General features: G+C 35.7%; 1 protein-coding gene across 2 annotated transcripts in view; it reads right to left on the reverse strand.

Annotated features, from left to right (window-relative positions):
- ADK (adenosine kinase) overlaps positions 1 to 18,392 on the reverse strand; it is a 298,584-nt gene that overhangs the window by 81,763 nt on the left and 198,429 nt on the right. For both annotated transcript variants that reach the window (XM_069796300.1, XM_069796301.1), the window contains exon 7: positions 853 to 1,023. In XM_069796300.1, the coding sequence (XP_069652401.1) occupies positions 853 to 1,023 (171 nt within the window). The remainder of the gene's footprint in view (positions 1 to 852; positions 1,024 to 18,392) is intronic.

Here is an 18,392-nt window from a genome sequence, read left to right on the forward strand (position 1 = left end):
CAGCAAAATGTCTGGAAAATACTTCTGTATCGTTAACTATAGTTAAAAAGGTTTTCCTTATCCTACTGCATCTAAAAACATAGCAATTTTCTTCATTTTAAAAATACTATTTTGGTTTAGAAGTCCTGTACCTGTAACAATGCTAGCCCCTAATGTGGACAACAGTGTAAAAACTGACTTGTGTTGGTGCAACTCCCTGTGTCACAATCAGGAATAACCACCAACAGGAATAAGTCGCTTTTCCAGAATTTTCCTGTACTAATGTAGTTACCTTGAGAGACAAGCCCACACTCCATTTATGTGTGTCACACTTTCCAAGGCTTTTTTTAACTTTTTTCTGCTGAGCAAACTAATAAATATTTAAAAGCACTTTCTGAAGTGGAAAAAAAAAATCAAAAAGTGATAGCACTACCATGAGTGAAATTTTAATTCATTTGGTCTATCACCATGGACTTCCAGGCAGAATTGGTCCATCTACCATAAAATCATTGAGAACCTTCTAAACTAATTAACTGTTTCTTAGTTTTCTCCTCAAAGAGTCTTCTTCATCATGCACGTGGACAGTTATTACAAAGCAGCCAATGTGTTGGATATTTTCTCTTTTAACCTAGAGTAAATTGTTCACGTGTCTCTACACTAGAATGAACAAGTTGTAAAACTCTAACAGGCCAAGTGACATCTCTGGCATGTACTGAAATATCACAGTCCTGTGACTGTGGATTTCATTTTCTAGTGACACTTCACATGGTCAGTCTCTCTCCATAAATAATGGAGAACCAAGAAGCAGGCTCCTAGACACAAACAGCTAGGTGCAAGAGATATAAATACTTTAATTGCTTTCTTAAGACTCACCGTCTCATTTCCAAAAAGGACGTCAACATAAGGCATGACTTTCATCATAGGCTCTTTGTAGAACTGGCTAATAAATGGTGCAGAAAGATTCAAGCTGAAGATCTTGTTGTTTGCAGAAGCCTGAGCAGCCACTTTTAATACTGCTTCTGGTGACACCGTCAGGAAGAATCCCTGCAAGCATCCAAACAAATCAATGTATGTTACTAATTTCACATTAGGAACCACATGAAGTATGCTGCTTCCAAGTCTCCTCCAACCCACCTTTGCCACACCCGTGCACAGATAAAAACTTCTGGATAATACTGCCTTTCCATTAAGGTATTATGAAGGTGACAAAGATTCTGCATATGCCTAGAATCACAGCCCTCCAAAATTAAACATAACTCCCTACCTCCGCATTCCATGTAGTACACTTTCCCACGGCAGCTGAGACTAATGTTTGTATTTTAAAAGGTGATATAATGCTAAACACCCCTTTTTAGTAACAGAGTCAATCAGATTGTGCTGCTTAATTCCAAAGTTCAGTACGATGGCTCTATACACAGCTAGGAGATTACTGAAATCCCTTGCCTGAAAAATTATTACCTTGTTTATAATAAATATGTTGAGTGTGCTGTCATTGTAGTAGTTGTTACTGTTTTGCAGGAAAAACCTAGGTGTTTTCACCTTTCTGTACATGTAATTTATTTCCCCCCTTCCCAAAAGTATTGTTCTTTATTCTGAATATGAACATTCAAGTATCAATTGTGAAACCAAACAAACAGAACTCAACCAGAAATTACTATGTGTCTACTAAATTGTGGATGCCTATTTCACCCCTGTAGGAAGCACAGTTCAAGGCTGCCATTTTGAGTTTAGCATTACAGATGGTTACCTCAACCGCACATGTTCCAGGATTTATGTAAAGATCCCCTACAGTTTCATTAATCTACTAATTAGACAAAAGCTTAGTCTTTACACTAATTAAACAAATTTTGTATGTTTCACTTTTATAATCCTAAAAGCAATTTCACTGTTCTCAAAACTTAGTGAGTAATAGTAATTTTCAAGCAAGAGCAGCAAGTGTTAAATTTAAGGCCAGAGATAATGTCTAAGGCACAGTAACAAACAACTTTGAGGGGGGTCTGATAAATAAGACAGCATGTCAGTCCTATCTGTAACATCACCACCATGACACTCTAAAACGTATAATGGTGATACAGTCTTATTTTCCAGTTTTTATCCATATTATTATGTCTTTGGATCATGGAATATCTGTATTTTCATCCTGCATGCTTCAGCTAACAGATCATCTTAGGCATTCTACTCACTAGAAAAAATAATATAATGAAGAGTCTACAGATTAAAAATGACTTAGAAAGTCTTTCTATTTATTTCTCCTTACTCCACGCTCTCCAGTCTAACAAATACATGAGTGATTTCAAAATCTGGGCACGATTCACTACATGACAATAAAAGTCCAAAGGGTGCAAGGATGCCTTACATGTTGTGGAGTTACTCAGTACCTTGAACGACTGGAAGCCTGTAAACATTCAAGCTTCTTTGCTATTTTTACATTCTGAAGAATTAAAATGAACAGTTTATATAACATCTCGTCTCCATAGCAATCTCTACAATCTTTTAGTTTTTCATTTAATGAACAGAGTTGGATTTTTAAAAAACTGTTCCAAACACAAAATAAAAACCTTTCAAGGCTAACATGTTGCCAGTTGTGGATAAATCACAGATTCCTATACAGTGGTCTACGTAAATAGTAACCTGGTCAAATAATTAGGCTTCTTACCAATTTTAGGCTGAAAACTTCATCTGAACTAAAATACATCTGACTGTAATTTAAGGTACAGAACACTATCCCCGTGAGATCTAACTCAGGCCTGCATCCAACTCCCTTTTCCTTGAAAAGGCAAGATAAAAGTACTGAGATGCAGATAGGAGAGCTTGCTTTTCAGATTCTGCAAAGTAAAGGCCAGGAACTCTCAAAGGCTACAGCTCTGTCTTCTGGGTTTCCTAAAAATCACTTTGCCATTTAATTGCATTCTTCCAAGAGTTTTTTATATTTTTATTTAAATAACTATTTGACATTAAAACATCTAGAAATTAAAAGTTGTGTGTATGAGAACTCTTTGCCAAGTATAACATTTCTTTGCAAAAAAAAGTTATAGCAATACAAAAAAAGGTTGTAGCAGTACAATTCACACAGTGGAATTAAAGTAGGAAGAAAATGTATAAAATCTGAATTGAACAGATTTGGGTTTAAAGAAACCTAATTAGACCTCCCCTCCTTAAGTATTTAAATTGAGATTGTCTCTATTTTTAGTGGAATTCCAATTACAGCTATGGCCAGTATAGTTACAGGAATCCAGCTTCCTAAATCTGAATTACAACTAGATAAGCCACAGACCATGCTACTGGAGCATGCTGCAATTTTGTACAGGAATAAACTTCACTAAAACAAACAGGTTTTCTTATATCTCACTGGGATTCACAGCAAAGTCACTCTGTGGCTTCCTTAGAAGCACAACCTGCATGCTCTTGCAGCTGCCACTGCTTTTCCTCCAGACAGATATATACAAAGGAATGCTTAAGTCAACTACTCCTCCTACTCTAACAATTAACTGTTAGCCAACATCAGCACTGAGTGTGAGAATAAGTGTATCTCGGTATCACTGGTATAAAAGACTTGGTATTTCACTAGCAAGAAGTCCTATTCCCACTAACAAGAAAGTTAAGAGACCCCTCAGAAGATATTCTATACCCACCTACACACCTCAGTCTACTTCTGAGAGTTTTGGGAACCTTTTTACCCTCAAAACCCAAAGGTACCTTAAAACCATGAGGAAAATATCTGTAATCAAAGGATGAGACACTTAGTTAATATACAGAAATTCCAAAAGCCTGAGAAACTTACGTTGCATATGAAACAAAATTATTGTGTATGTATCTATCTTTGTGAAAGAATGTTGTACGTACAAGGGCATATGATAATTGGTCAGTGCAGTTAAAGTAAGTGAAAGGCAGCAATATTGTACTAAGAAAACCTATTAAACATTAAAGGCTGTCGTACATACTAGCAGCACACAGTATTCCTTTGGCATGCACTGACTGAGACTGAGTATACCAGATGCTACCGCTTCATGATGTGCCACTATTTTCTGCTGCTCAAAATGTAATGAGCCTCTTTCCTATGCCAGGAGGAAGGTACCATTGTACCACAAGCCAGTGAGGAAGGCTGAACTAATACATACACCAGGAAAATAGGATGATAGACTGAATTATTTATATGTATGTTTGTATGTATACATGCCCAAAACACAACAATATTTTTCTTATGCACTATAAGCAGTCCTTCTGTTTAGATAAAGTCCTTTGGTGGAGAAAAACATTTTCCTTGTGGGAGAAAGAGAAACAAGAAGGAAGAAATAAGAAAAACACATTTGTGTATTGCAGACACATGGCTATGGGAGATACAGCAGCTTGTTTGTAACTTAAGAGCTTTTAAAATTCAATATTAAGATGCACATGACAGCAGTAGACAAAATCAAGAGAGAAAATCATATTAATCTCACTTATACAATATTCAGGAATTCTTTGATACACCTTTGATGCACAGGGTACTGTGAATATAGGGTAGTCTTTTACACTCAAGTCTTTTTTTAATAGACACTAGCATTACTGGAAGGATTTGGTGGGTTTACACACAAGCGATGTGTCTTTGCAAGTCACCTCTCTCAATTTTATCACACTCAGACCCAAAAGGTTTCTTCTGACCTACACTAAGCTCATACAGCACTAGCTATAGCAGATGTGAGGGCAGCAAATTAAGGGTGTCAAAAGTGTCAGCAGCACAGAATCAGAGAGTGTTGAAGCACCTCACGAAGCAAGAACAACTCTGGCTTTGGCAGAAATAGTTCTGTATAATGTGTTCTGTCCAAACTGAGAAGTCTTGCCATCATTTGTTCACATGAAATAACGTGCTTGCACTGAATTCCTCTGGATTACATACATGCAAAGTTTGCACAATGAGGATCAAGATTAATGTTTTTTTTTAAGCCAGTGAGTATTCCCTTAAAACCAAAACTGAAATCTGTGATCTAGTGTACATTTAGACAAATCCAGGCTGAGATGATAACAAACAGCTTTGCAATTTTGGATTTCTTATTGTTTCACAGCACAGAAGCAATGTTTGCATAAGAACATACAGAGATAATAAAAATTAGGGTCGTTTTCAAACCTACTACCCACTAAAATGCATCTGCCCTCTCTTCTTTCTAGTTCTTTCTCTTTCCTTGCCACTCCCATTTGCAGAGTGGGTTACATGAAAATAACTATCATGAGTGACAGGATTTTGATCCATGGTATTCTGAGCTGATTTTGAAAAGCCATTTGGTAACAATGTAAAATCAATAAATTGCAAGTGTGAATCAAAATATTTAACTTTCAGAAACACATATGCAACAGTCTGCTGCCATTTAAGACAAATTATATTCTGCCAACATGAAAGGAACACATCATTTAATCCAAAATTATCTTATAGCAAGCATTTACATAAAAATGCAATTATGATGACATCACACTCTCGTCTGTCTAGAAGGTGGAATTTTTCAGGCACATAGAAAGTTTGACAATTACGTAGTGACAGTCCTGATAAATACTGTGATTCAGTAAAGCCCTACGGAAAGCATCTAACTTCAAGTATGCTGGCAGTTCCAGTAAAAGAGTGAGACTGCTAAGGTGCCAAAAGAACTTGCTCTGCTAAATGACAGACATAACAAAGTCAGAGTTTTTGGACCTGGTTAAGTTTCCTATATTCTGTACATAAAGAGAACTTCAAGCCACACACGTGGGCAGAAGAGACTTGCCTCAGCTCTGCTCTGCCATCAGCCTCATCTGCTGCAGTCTAGCAGAAATATCAGGGCTTGGAAGGAGTGAAGCTGCAACACATGGCAATTCTTGGGATGCAGAATGAACCACTAGGTAACTGCTCCAGACAGAAGAATTTACACAAGGCTTCCAGGTGCCTCTACAACCAGAAGAGACTGAAAGACTCTTGCCGTCTAGCCTCTGAACTGCATGGAGCACAGACTGGGTGCAGTCCATGTCCCACCCACTGTGAGACAAGGCAATGAAATCATCTTCCTTCAGAACAGAAACCAGAAGGAATCTTCCTGGAACATTAGAGCAAAAGCTCTTCATCTGTCTTAGTATTTATGTGAGTTTAAAAGAGCAGGGAACAATTCAAAACCAATCTTTAACACTGAGCTATCTGAGCATGATACTTAGAATGTGCAACACCGTCAAGTTAGCAGACATGCTGACCCCTGACCTCTTCCTCTGAGTTTTGAGCATTTATACTTGCAACCTGTTCCTGCTTGAAATTATTTGTTAAATTATTTTCCTTACTGACATATGACAGAATAGTATCAAATGATAGAGATATTAAAATACTCCATGTGGAAAAAACCCCCGGAAATTTTAACAAAACACCACAAATTAAATAAACAACATGACCCTTATTAATGAAGGTGCTTGTGCTTTAAGTAATTTTTTACTTTCTCTAGGAAGGACAAAACCTCTATATAACTATCCACTTGGGAAATGTTCAGTCTGTAAATTAGTGAAATATATGTACGTTATTTTAATCTATGTACCAGTTCTTCATGTAATAGGTCATTTAGGAATGTAGAAAGCACCTACACAGTATCAATTGCATTTTGGAACTATGTTTTATCTTGTAGTGATCAGCAAGTGGGTTACTTAATGAAACAAAACCCACTGCCTTTTGTCCAGTTCCTACTGGAGACAGTTGTTTTAAATCAGGAAGCAAGGACAGCAAGAATGCAACAACTTCTCTGAGTAATTGTTTTGGCTTGTTCCTGTATGCATTGTTTATTTTTATGAAAGTATTGTTTTATAACTGGAAAATGACTAAGCTGTAAGCTATTGTTTTATCATTCTGAGTGGCCAGTGTTTCTGTTTTTGATAAAAGCCAAGTTTCAAACAGTTTTCAGTAACATAGGAAAAAACCTAACTGTCAGTAAATGTGCTTATATTGACCGTGACATTTTCCTCTGTGATGGTGCCAACATGTCAGAAGGAGAGGATTGCTTTCAGACTTGAACAGCTTCTTTGTTGCTGAAGTGAACTCTGATTGCTGCCCTATTAGTATCTATCATATTACAACAGTAGCAGAAAACCTCCAATGTATATGTTAAAGAAAATAATTATTTTATGCATATATTAGCAATTTCTTCTTAATTTTAAACAACTTGGAAATCTTTTTCAATTCTGATTACTATTGATTAAATTAAGCACACTCCAAGAAGTTCTTCCAAGCCATATTTAGCACAAAATAATTGTGTGACTTTACTTATGAGATGTATACTCGCAGAGTGTAGAGATTAGAACTTTAACAATGAGGTGGAGGTGTACACACATATGTGAGAGAGCAGTAATATACCTAGTTTTAGTGTAGGGAAATGTCATCCCAAATAAAAAAATCTCCTATTTCCCTGGAAACAAAGTTAGTTAAGCTCATTTTGGCAAGATGAATTAAGATCTTAAGATGATGGTTTGACATAGCTCTCTAAAGTCTGCCCCTCTGTGAGGTAGCAAAAAATCTCTATATTCTCTCTAAAATTCAGCATATGGTTTTATGTGAGTTTATTAAGCTCAGGGAGGGAGATGTCTATTTTTATTTATACTGAATTTATAACAAAATTTTGGAGGAAGTATTAAACATCAGCTGGGAGACAGGAACCTAGAGGTTTTTTTACTTTGATTAATAATTCAACCTTTTTTGCCTCTGTTTACTCACTTGCAAAATAGTTATAATGATAAATACACCTCCATTGGCAGAACTAGTGGAAGGTTTAATTACTTAACATTACTGAAAAGAATGAAATTCTGTGTTGAAAGGTATTATAAAGTATAGGGTATTACCATCAATAAAATATAAGCTGCAAATCAAACAAGCTATGATAAAGAGCAAGCCACTTTTCTTCTTTTCTCCTAGTACCCCCAAAACACTTTGCCACACTTTTTCTTCACTGAAAACCAGTTTAATCCTTACTGAGAAAGCAATGCATCTTAAAATATTTGTTAAATTGTTGATTAAAGAGAGAAACTGTTTCTTTCACCTTTCATCCTTCTAAAATAACTCTTTATCAAAATTAGGTTTGCCTAACCCATCTATTAATATGAGGATAACACTGTGTTTGGACCAAAAAGTAGACTCAGACATACCAATTACTCTTTAATGAAACACTGACCAGAAGTCTGCAAAATGGTAATTATATTATTTATGATGTTTGGAATGATGAGATAATTATTTTCAATCTTCATTTCCACCCTTTTGAGCACAGCCCTAGTGTCCCTGTCCTGGCAAATAAGCATTTCAGGAAGTATAGAATAAGGTATAGTTAATTTAGGCCTTTGATGATTGTGCAACATTTGCTTTTTTGTGTATGGCTAGTTACATTAATATAATTTGGCATCTCATTAATTATGTAAACATCAACCATATGTTGAATTCATTCAAGTTTGGTGTGTACATAATATTTATGGTATATTAGTAAATTGAGAGAATCTATGTAACTACAAATGCATAGAGAATTTCTAATTCTCTAGACATTGAATCCTGTTTGAAAGCTCTATAAGCAAACATTTAAAACAAGCCTATTCCCTGCTTACTCAAATAGCCTTCAACAAGAAGAGAAAAAACGAGAGTATCTTTTTAATTAAATGTGCTTATATCAGCACAATGGTTTATTTTATAAATACAGGTAGAACACTCAAAGACTGAAACATGACTGACCACTGGTATATTAGTAGATAATCACCGTTGACTGACTGGGTGTCAAAAGATCCTGTAAAAATACAGATTGTTTGATATGGTTGTACAAAGTCTGTGGACAACCGTTCAAAGCTTGCATATCGGTACTGCTTACTTAAGAATTTTGTTTTTAATATTCCATGGCCCAAAAATCATAAAAATTCCTCTGCTGTGTGCATGCAAGAGACTTTGCACACAAATATTGTGACTTGTGGAGTGGAGGGGGAAACTAATTTGGGCTTGCTTTGCTGTATTTATAAATATTAGTACCCCTGCTCACAAGAAAAGGAAAAAAAATCCTCACCAACCTCTTGCTCTATACTAATATACACTGCTATACCCGTGCCCTCAGAGTGTCAGGATTCCCAGGTGATGCAGAGGAATGTGACTGTTACATAATATAAACAAATACAGGAATGAGCCCACTGCCATGAAAAATACGTCAACTCCAGCATGACTTCTATACCTTACGGATTTCCCTGTCAACAACGTGGTCATGAAAGGTTTCACTTAAATTCAGGTTAGGAAACAGATATAAGGTATAATAAAACATAGGTATGTTTTTCCCTAAGCACTCTCATACTGAAACACTTAAGCGGAAACCTTTCTTGCCTCCCCCAACTACCTTTGAGATCTTGTAAATTATAAGAACATAGCAGCATGGGGATTAAATATTAATCAAAGTCATTACCATCATTGTTAGAATATACTTCAAGAGCCCCAAGAAAGAGCATATTATTTCACTAATAAAGATCATATCATCAGAAAGTCTACACTGATACTGTAGCGTGGTAGGTATGAAGAGAAAAAAGAAATGATCAAGAGGTAACACAAAAGATTTCTGAAGCTTATTGCACTATTCAAATGCTAACTCATCCTTTAATTGAGTCCTTGTTTAAGTAAAGCAGACTCACCATGGGCAAAACAGAGCTCTATATAGAACCACAGAAGCATACAGTGTATTTACAAAATGTAATTTTGCTGGGGAAAAAATAACACAACAAAAACCCAACCATCCAAACTCCATAAATTGTATTATTGAAAATCCAGAGCTGCTCTAAAGCTTCTGTGGCTATCTGAATTCATTTGGTGTGCAACAGGGCTATGCAAAGTGCAACCAATGCACCTGAAACCAATATTGTTTCTATGTGAAACTAATATCACTTATTCTTTGCATTAAAGTAATGACAAGTTTTATGAAATAATAGGACTTTTGCTATTTGCAAATTAAGGTGTAAATCATGAATAAAACAAATACCCTCTCCTACTCCCTAAGGTATTTCCTAGCTGATTTTAAACAGCCTACATATCCTTATGATATATTTAATTTAATGTAAGCACCACTACTACATAAAATTAAGTGCATAGTAAAATAAAATGCTCAGAAGAAATAAAAAAGTAATTGGCAAAATAATGAAGGATGTATTTCTTTCAATTTCTGGCTTACCAAGTTTAAAAGTAAGTGCGTTAACATTTCCTTTTAAATATCACTCTTCTCGCAACTCTAGCCCCAGAACCACAATTCCAAAGAAACTTCTTTCACAGCAAATATAACATTTACTATGAACATGCAACTAGGTCCTAATCACTTGGATTAATTACCACATCAGGGTTTACAATAAAACATTTATTGCTCACACTTCCACACATTAAAATTAATTATTCAAAAGAGCATTAATGTTATTGCTTGGCATTTTAATTTTCATTATATAAAGACTGTTGCATGAATTTGTTTCTGAACACACAAATAAATGAGGGTCAGGACCTATGCTATTCTAATAATTATTAAGAAATATGGTTGAAATGTGGACAGTTGCTAAACTCTAAACAAAGATATTTTCCACTTAAATTAATTTGGGTAATAATAATTGTCTGTAGAACACTTTGAATACAATGAGCTATGTAAGTGCTTAGCATTAATTATCATAGTCTGAATGAGTACTTTCTTCAAATTCAAAGGGGCGGGGGGAATACCCCTATTAGCTTTTTAGAGCCAAATAATATACTTACATTAAGTTCCTGTTTCTAATGAACTCATGAGCTCACACCTCAGAAACCCACTTTTAATAGCAGGACCACTACTGTAACCAAGGAAAGCAGTGTTAGTCTTTTACTCCCAGGTCTTACAACCTGAGGGGAAACTTCTCTGCTGAGACACTATTTTCTCCAATGTCATATTATTGTGGGAGTAGCAGGTTTCAGGGGCTTCAATTTGCACTGCTATTCAAGATGCTTGAATACTCTAAATTAAAGTTCTAGTTTTCTACTGAATATTTTCCATCCTGTCACATTATCTGCCCACCTTTATAGAAAATCAGACTACAGATACACGAGCTATGACTGAGCAAACATTTTTTTTCCCATTTAATTAAAATGTTTGGTATTTTTAAAAACAATAAAAGATCAAGTTAGGTGGTCAGCCTATGGCAATGAACTAACCTTTCTTGATGCAGAATACCTCTGAGCTTTCAAGTAAAATGATTTTGAGAACAGGAAACCCCTGAAACTTAGTGAGCAAATACCTATTTGTTCCCTAAGAATGTGTGGCCTGTGACAACACCCCTTTAGCCACCTTAGAAGCATAATGCCCCCATGCAGCTTCTCAGTCTTCGTAAGTAGGTATCCAAGTTCAGTGGGGTACAGGTCCCTTCTGCAAACATTACAGTGTGTTTAGTACTGAATGTTCACATGACGTACAGCTTCTGATAGGAACACTTGCAGATCACAGATATTCCATTAAAAACACTAGTGTCTGGCAACATGTAATTCAGGAAATACTGAATGAGGCTGCTCACATACATACATTGTGATGCAATTTTTGATGGTAGGATTACATGCTACCGATGTTAAAAATACTGTGTAATGTTACACCTTTTTTCTGCAACAATATAAACATATGGGCAGTATTTTCTACTTAATGCATGACTGACAAATAGATTTCATAAACTGTCACGTAAGTGAGAATTTCTAGTTCCAAATCAATTTACAGATAAAGAATAACAAAGCAGAATACAAATAACAATTAAGAAAATCACTGGTAACTGGTAACTAGTGACTTCTTAGGACACACTTAAGCCTCCAAAACTGTTACTTTATGGAAAAAAAGTTACATTCAAGGAGATATTTCCAACATGGCAAGACTAGTTTTGGAAGATAGGCCTAACCCCCTGAACCAACTCTCTCTTATTTGTTAGTGCCCAAATTAGTTTGTCTGGTTTAATTAAATTTGCTTATTCTTGAAATGTTGAAGTGTACAGGAAAAAAGAAGACAGATTTATATGAGTTTATGCTCTAAAAAATTGTATTTGAAATCATATAATGCAAACTGCTTTTGAAACTCATATGAATTTTATAGAAATAGAATATAGAACTTGAAGAAATTTTACATGGAAAAAGAATTTTCACAATAGGGGTCAAACATTAGAATATCATTAGAAATAGTCAAAATGACTGAACATAAATCAACTGTGTAAACTTTGAACTTGCTCTAACAAACCTCTGGTGGTCCATTCCAACCTGAATTATTCTAGAAGTCTATGATATACTAGATCTGTGCATATTTGAAAAATATGGACAAAAAAGTATGTGGACAAAGCATATATCCTCCCATGTTCCATCAGCTTCTAAGAGACTATTTCAGAGCAGAGCATCCCAGATACTGCAGATACCTCTAACAATCATGGAAGACATTAGCTATTTTACCCTGAAATAAACACACAAAAATGTATACACTTCGCGAATGAACCATGTAAATGCATTAGGAGTAGAATAATACCTTAGAGGTTAAGGTCCTCCTGCAGCCCTTCAACTTCACATGGAGCTTCCTTGAATTCCAAATTATGAGGTCAATGAGATCTTAATAATGCCTACAGCCCTATATGTAGACAGTCCTTTGGACAGGAATGAGCTCTGCTACAAGAATATTAATGATGAAAAAATGTTCCCTGCTCTTTTTTGCCCTTGAATCTCTGCCCATCTAATTTGTGCCCTTGAACACAGAGAGAATAAGAAAAATAGATACTAAAGCTATCATAATGTATTTAATAGTGTTAACTTGTGTGCTAATTTATACATTATAACCATGATTTTCTGTATCAGAATATCAATGAATAACTTTGACATACTGGACACATAAATAAAGACAAATGAAAAAGTACTCCTTTTAAAATCAGCATTTAAGCTCATGTTTTAGTGCTTTTATAAGAAAAGGAAGTTGGGATCTCTCAAAATCACCTCCTCAGTTCTGAGAATTTAGATCCATTCCTTATGCTAAATAAACATAATTTCTACTTTTTAAACAGCTGAAGTAGAACATTTTGGAGCTGTATAATAAATAACCTCATTTTAGGGAATGACAATTATTGGTCCATGCCGAAGTAAAATGCAGCATGCACTCCTCAAAGCAAACATGGAAAGTCTCTGTCTCAATTTTTTGATATATTTGTATTTATCTGTATCAATGACATGCCTTCAAATATAGGAAAGCCTGATGATTCGGTATTTATTGAAGCTTGCTCTCTCTTAAAAACAGCAAACCATGGAAATCAAGGATTGCCTCTTTACTCCTGCTCCTGCAATGCCTCTTCATCAACTTCTATGGTCCAGCCCAGTCAGGAGTCTAGTAAGAAACCAAATGCTGGCAGAGTGGTATCAAACACTTCTACAAATAACAGGAAAAGAAAGCGATGATGGTACCTCCAAACCACAGTTCCAAAGCCATGGATAAATATTTTACATTTCTTCAACTTTCTGATACTCAGAGCTCTAATTTTCTTCAGAAAGGGGAGTGGAGACACACACAAGCTATTTTCACAAAATTTTCCCCGAGAGCAATATCTGTATGATGCTACTTAGAACACCTTCTGCAAAACAAAACTAAACTTAAGAAGCTCGCTTCTGAAATAGATGTTTCAATACTGCTATAAACCACAGGACAACATATTCCCCTCTTCAGTAATCTCATTTATCCATAGTAATAATTCTTGTTAATCAAAGGGTTAAGTAGTTGGTAATGACATGAGCAACAACAAAAATTACTTGACAAAATTCCACCCTCATTCCAATCTCTACCAAAGCGTCAAATGTAATTATAAATTTTCACCAAAGATGTCAGATTCTTATGTTAATCTTTGCACAATCTGACATTGCCATTCTTCAACTTTTATAGATGTGAAGTTATCACTTTGTTTGTATGTCACCACAGACAACATAATCAATAGTTTTCATATCTTTCTGTTCATACTTCTTGTTAAAATGAATTTTGTGAGTGCTGCTTACTTTTGGTCCACTATGAAAATTGTTACTGCTTGAACAGAGAGTACTTAATCTCAACAATAAACATTATAATGTCTGATAAAACAGCCAGGAAAAAAAAAAGGTTCAACATTTTTTTCCAGTCCCCATTTTAACATACTCTGTCCTTATCAAGTTAATATCTAGCAACAGTGACACAAAAGCAGCACAATGGATGGCTTTGTTCAATTTAGATGTACTAATTTGAAGCACAAACTGCCTTTCACTCCTTTTCCTTTCATGCTCTCTATTTCTGTAGTAAGGAAATCTTACTCCATGAAACTCAATGCAAAAAATTTACAACTGGAAATAACTTTTTTAAAATATTACCTGCCCTCATCAATAATTTAAACAGGATGCACAAACAGATGGATAGCTTGTTTATTTTTTCCATACCCAAATAGCCACCAGGCAGGCTGGAGAGGTATACTTTCTGACCTGTCACTCAGGTGAAAGTACCACGCAGGCACATTCAGCTCCTCCTGCAGTTCTACAGCAAAACTCCTCCAGCTCTCAGCACAATCAGCACAGTTGCTTTGTACTGGAAATGGACACTGATAGATTTTCATAAAAGTTGCAAATGACACTTGTTGAAAAATTATTTATTGTAGGATAGTGGCTCCTGTGAAGGTAAATTTGATCCTTAATGTGCCTACCCATATACTTATTCTTCATGGATGCTACGAAGCACCAAGACTTTAAAAAAAAAGGTATTTTTAAAAAATCAGTCACTAGGGCACAAAACTGAAATGTAAAGAGGAGAATAAATTTCTTGCTGGCATAGGCTTTACATTAGCTTTTACAAATGAGCACCACTGTGCCAACAGTGAAACTGGTCCTGATTTTGTAAAGTTTGCTGAACTCGAGTTTAGAAATTTACTTTCTTTACATGCAGTCTGATGGGAAGTTTCCCTTCTGGGCACCAAAACAGACAAAACTGCTCCAACAGAGAGAACTTACTCTGAATATGATGATTTAGCTTAGGTTTTAGGCTCTAGCTTGACCACATGAGTACTTCAGACACTTAATACCTAATGAAGAGGGTCAAGATTTTCTATTGCCAGCAACGAACTGATTTCTTCCAGTGCGAACTAGAACCAGTTAAGAGTCGGCTTCATCCACACCTTCCTAGCTTAAAATTGATACACATAATCATAGGAGAATATGTTTATGTCACCTAACTGCTAGGGTTAGCCAGAGGTAACTACTGTTACTTACTAGAAACTGCAGCCCTGGCCTTGTCTAGAAGCAGAGAAAGTACATGACTCCTCCTTGAATGAGAGCCTCAGATCTGTGAAGCTATGCACTTAACTCTGTAAATCCAACACTACTGCAATCTAGTCTCATGCACATCCATAACCGCTGAGTAATAATACTGTGGTCTGGTTCAGGCTGCTGAAAAAGCAGACTTGAGACTGGGCTGCAGCACAGCAGCACTTCGGCATATGTGTAAGAAACAGAGTCTGAGGTGTCTTCTGACCCTACTTCTGACAAATTGCATTCAGATGTGCAAGAGTTGCAGAAGTCTTCCTGTGAAGTTGCTTTTCTGGCATGTACTCTCTGCAACGATGACTGCTTGTATCTCACGTACCGTGCCGTATCCCTGTCCACTCTAATCTCAGAGCAAAGGAACTTTAGAATATTCACTGTGAATAATAGTCCTTAGAAAATATTCAACAATTTCAAGACTGTATGATACATTTTAGAATTCAGATATTTAACAGCACTGATGACTAGCACTTTTCCACAATTACCAACATAATCATTCTATGTTCTGAGAAGAGGATACAGATGACAAGGAGCTGTTTGAAAAACTAAACTTTTATAAAACATCTTCTGCATGTACGGCATTTTGATACAGTAATACTTTGTCTGCTTTTCTGACCGCCTGTTACAAATTTGTATTTGCCTTTGAATATTCTTCTTATGGCAAAAGAGTCTGTTCTGAGGAGATTTGTACCTTGATTTTACTACATTGAATTATGTATCTATTCAGAGATCATGCTCTCCCAAATGAACATCCTGGCCTGTTAAAATAGTCTGCCAACATACTGTGAAGATCTGGGAAATGGCACACCCTCACAAATGCCAGATGTAATTCTGCCCACAAGAAGAGTCAAATGGATTCCTCCAATAAATTCCTACTTCTTTTGTCTGCCTCTTGGTTGATATATGATACCACTGCAGATGTATCCAATTTTATTAAAATTGCTCCATTCTGAAAGGAGAATTTTCAAATTTACCCTGAGTTTGTGCATGTTTTGTGATAAGCTGTTCCTAAGCTGAAACCCAAGCATTAAGTTTTATTTCATTTAGTTCAGCAAGGTCCATTTCTGGTCAGACAATCTTCTGTGTTTGTGACTGTAAAAGACAGCTATATTTCACTACAAGTGCCTGGATATTTGGACTCCCACTTCAGTAAATCTTTCAGTTAGCACTGAAACTGGAATTATATCCACTTTGGCTGAGTTTGAAAATCATCGTAACTAGCAGTGGAGTTCAAACACCAAAACCTCCCGTAGGACTACATGCAAGACACAAAGATCTCATCACAGCTAGCTCTTCAAATCCTAGCAGCAGAAGCTTTGCTAAAGAACTGAATTGTAAGAATAACATTCTTTAGTGTTTATAGCTTTATATTGAAAGTTTTTCCTAAATGAGTGGCTAATAATGTACTTCAAACTATGGAGATACTGGTAAATCTGTACTTAAAGATGTCACTTAATTCCTCCATTCCAAAGACATACCTAATGTTAAAAAGCATATAGGAAACTCACACAGTTGAAAGCCAACGCAGTTGTCTATGGTCTTTGCTGAATTTCATACTAATAAAATTCTGAACTATTCTGAAAACCTCACGTCCTAAAAATCACCACATAGTAGAAAAGTATCCACTAGAAAGTTAACAAAAAGTAGCAATTCAAAGTAATTTTTTAAAAGGCTTTTTGAGTGAATATTTACTATGAATTTAAGCATCATAACTTACAAGTAGTTATATACACTGGGAGTACAACTGCAGTTATTACACATTCTAGATTTTCCTAAGGAGACATACTGAGGAGGCTAGGTCAACATTTTTTTGAATTGGGAAGTATGAAGACTTGATATTGAGCTCATATTGAACAATCTTGCACTGAATTACTCATACATTTAAAGACTGATGAAGTAACTCCATATAAATAAGTCCGTGAAACAAAACACAGGTGTATAAACATGCTGTTTGTTCTACACGGCTTCACATACAGAAACTAAGCTTCTAATTCAACTTGTCTCTGTGTAGTATTACCATCCTGCAGAAAAGAAGGTGTTCTGTTTCTAAAAATGACAATTTTTGCATTATGTGCAAATTACTTATAATTCTGAAGATATTGCCCAACAGTCATCCTTCTGCTCCCAGCCATTCATTTTGTTACGAGTGTTTGCGGAGAGCGATGATCTAGAATGTCCTTTCCGTTAAGTTTTTGCATTCCACTTTCTTCCTTCTCAACTGAGAATATTATAGTTCTATTCTATTCACATTTAAGGGAGCACAGAATGTGAAAGTTAGAAATACTCACTGGGAAATACTTTTCTGCTTGGAGATACAGAAGGGAAAAATATTGTGTGAGAAACAGGGAGATAAATTTTAACACAAGTGTGAAAATGAATTAGGGTAACTGTTTTTGTCACTGTGGTGTCACAGCTGGCCCTGTGATAGATGAGTCTTAGTCTGCATATGAAATGAATATACACTAAAAACTTTATTAATAGGAAGTATTAATTACTTCAAGATGATAACATACCTTGGATCTAAATCACATGCTGCTCAAGGGCACACTGGGGATAACTATTATTATATGTGTGTCTTTCTCACATGAGAAAAATATACTAAAGATTCTATACATTTCAGTTCTTGCACGAAACTATCCAAAAGCATATTGGGGCTTCTCATAGAAACAGAAAACCTCTAAAAGGGGCCTTTAAAGTCGGCAAAATCAGCAAATTTAATCTATCCACTTTCTTTTGACCTTTAAACCTGACCTGAAAAAAGTGTTCAGCAACATAAATTTGATCTCTAAAGGCCTGCTGCAGATCTCATTTTCTGCTGTTTTTCCATTAGGCATTTACGGGACTTGCTGGTGTTACAGGGGACTAGTAAAATGTCGAAGTAATCCTGCAGTTCCTGTGTATGAATTCAGCTTTTCCCTATGAGATGATAACATTTTTTTTTTTCTCTGCCAAGGCTTTTTCAGATACTGGAGTAGAAGACTAATACTGTAGGTGTGATGTTATTTTTTCTTCATTTGGTAACATTAACCAGATCTAGCAGTTCAAGTGTTGAAACAAAAGAATTCTTTTCTGAGCCAATAAGGTGGCTTGGTGCACATCTGCACTAATTGAAATCACAGCATGGCTTTTCAGGATAGGAATTGTATCC

This window comes from Haliaeetus albicilla, chromosome 11 (assembly GCF_947461875.1).
Source record: "Haliaeetus albicilla chromosome 11, bHalAlb1.1, whole genome shotgun sequence".
NCBI classification, from domain to species: Eukaryota; Metazoa; Chordata; class Aves; order Accipitriformes; family Accipitridae; genus Haliaeetus; species Haliaeetus albicilla.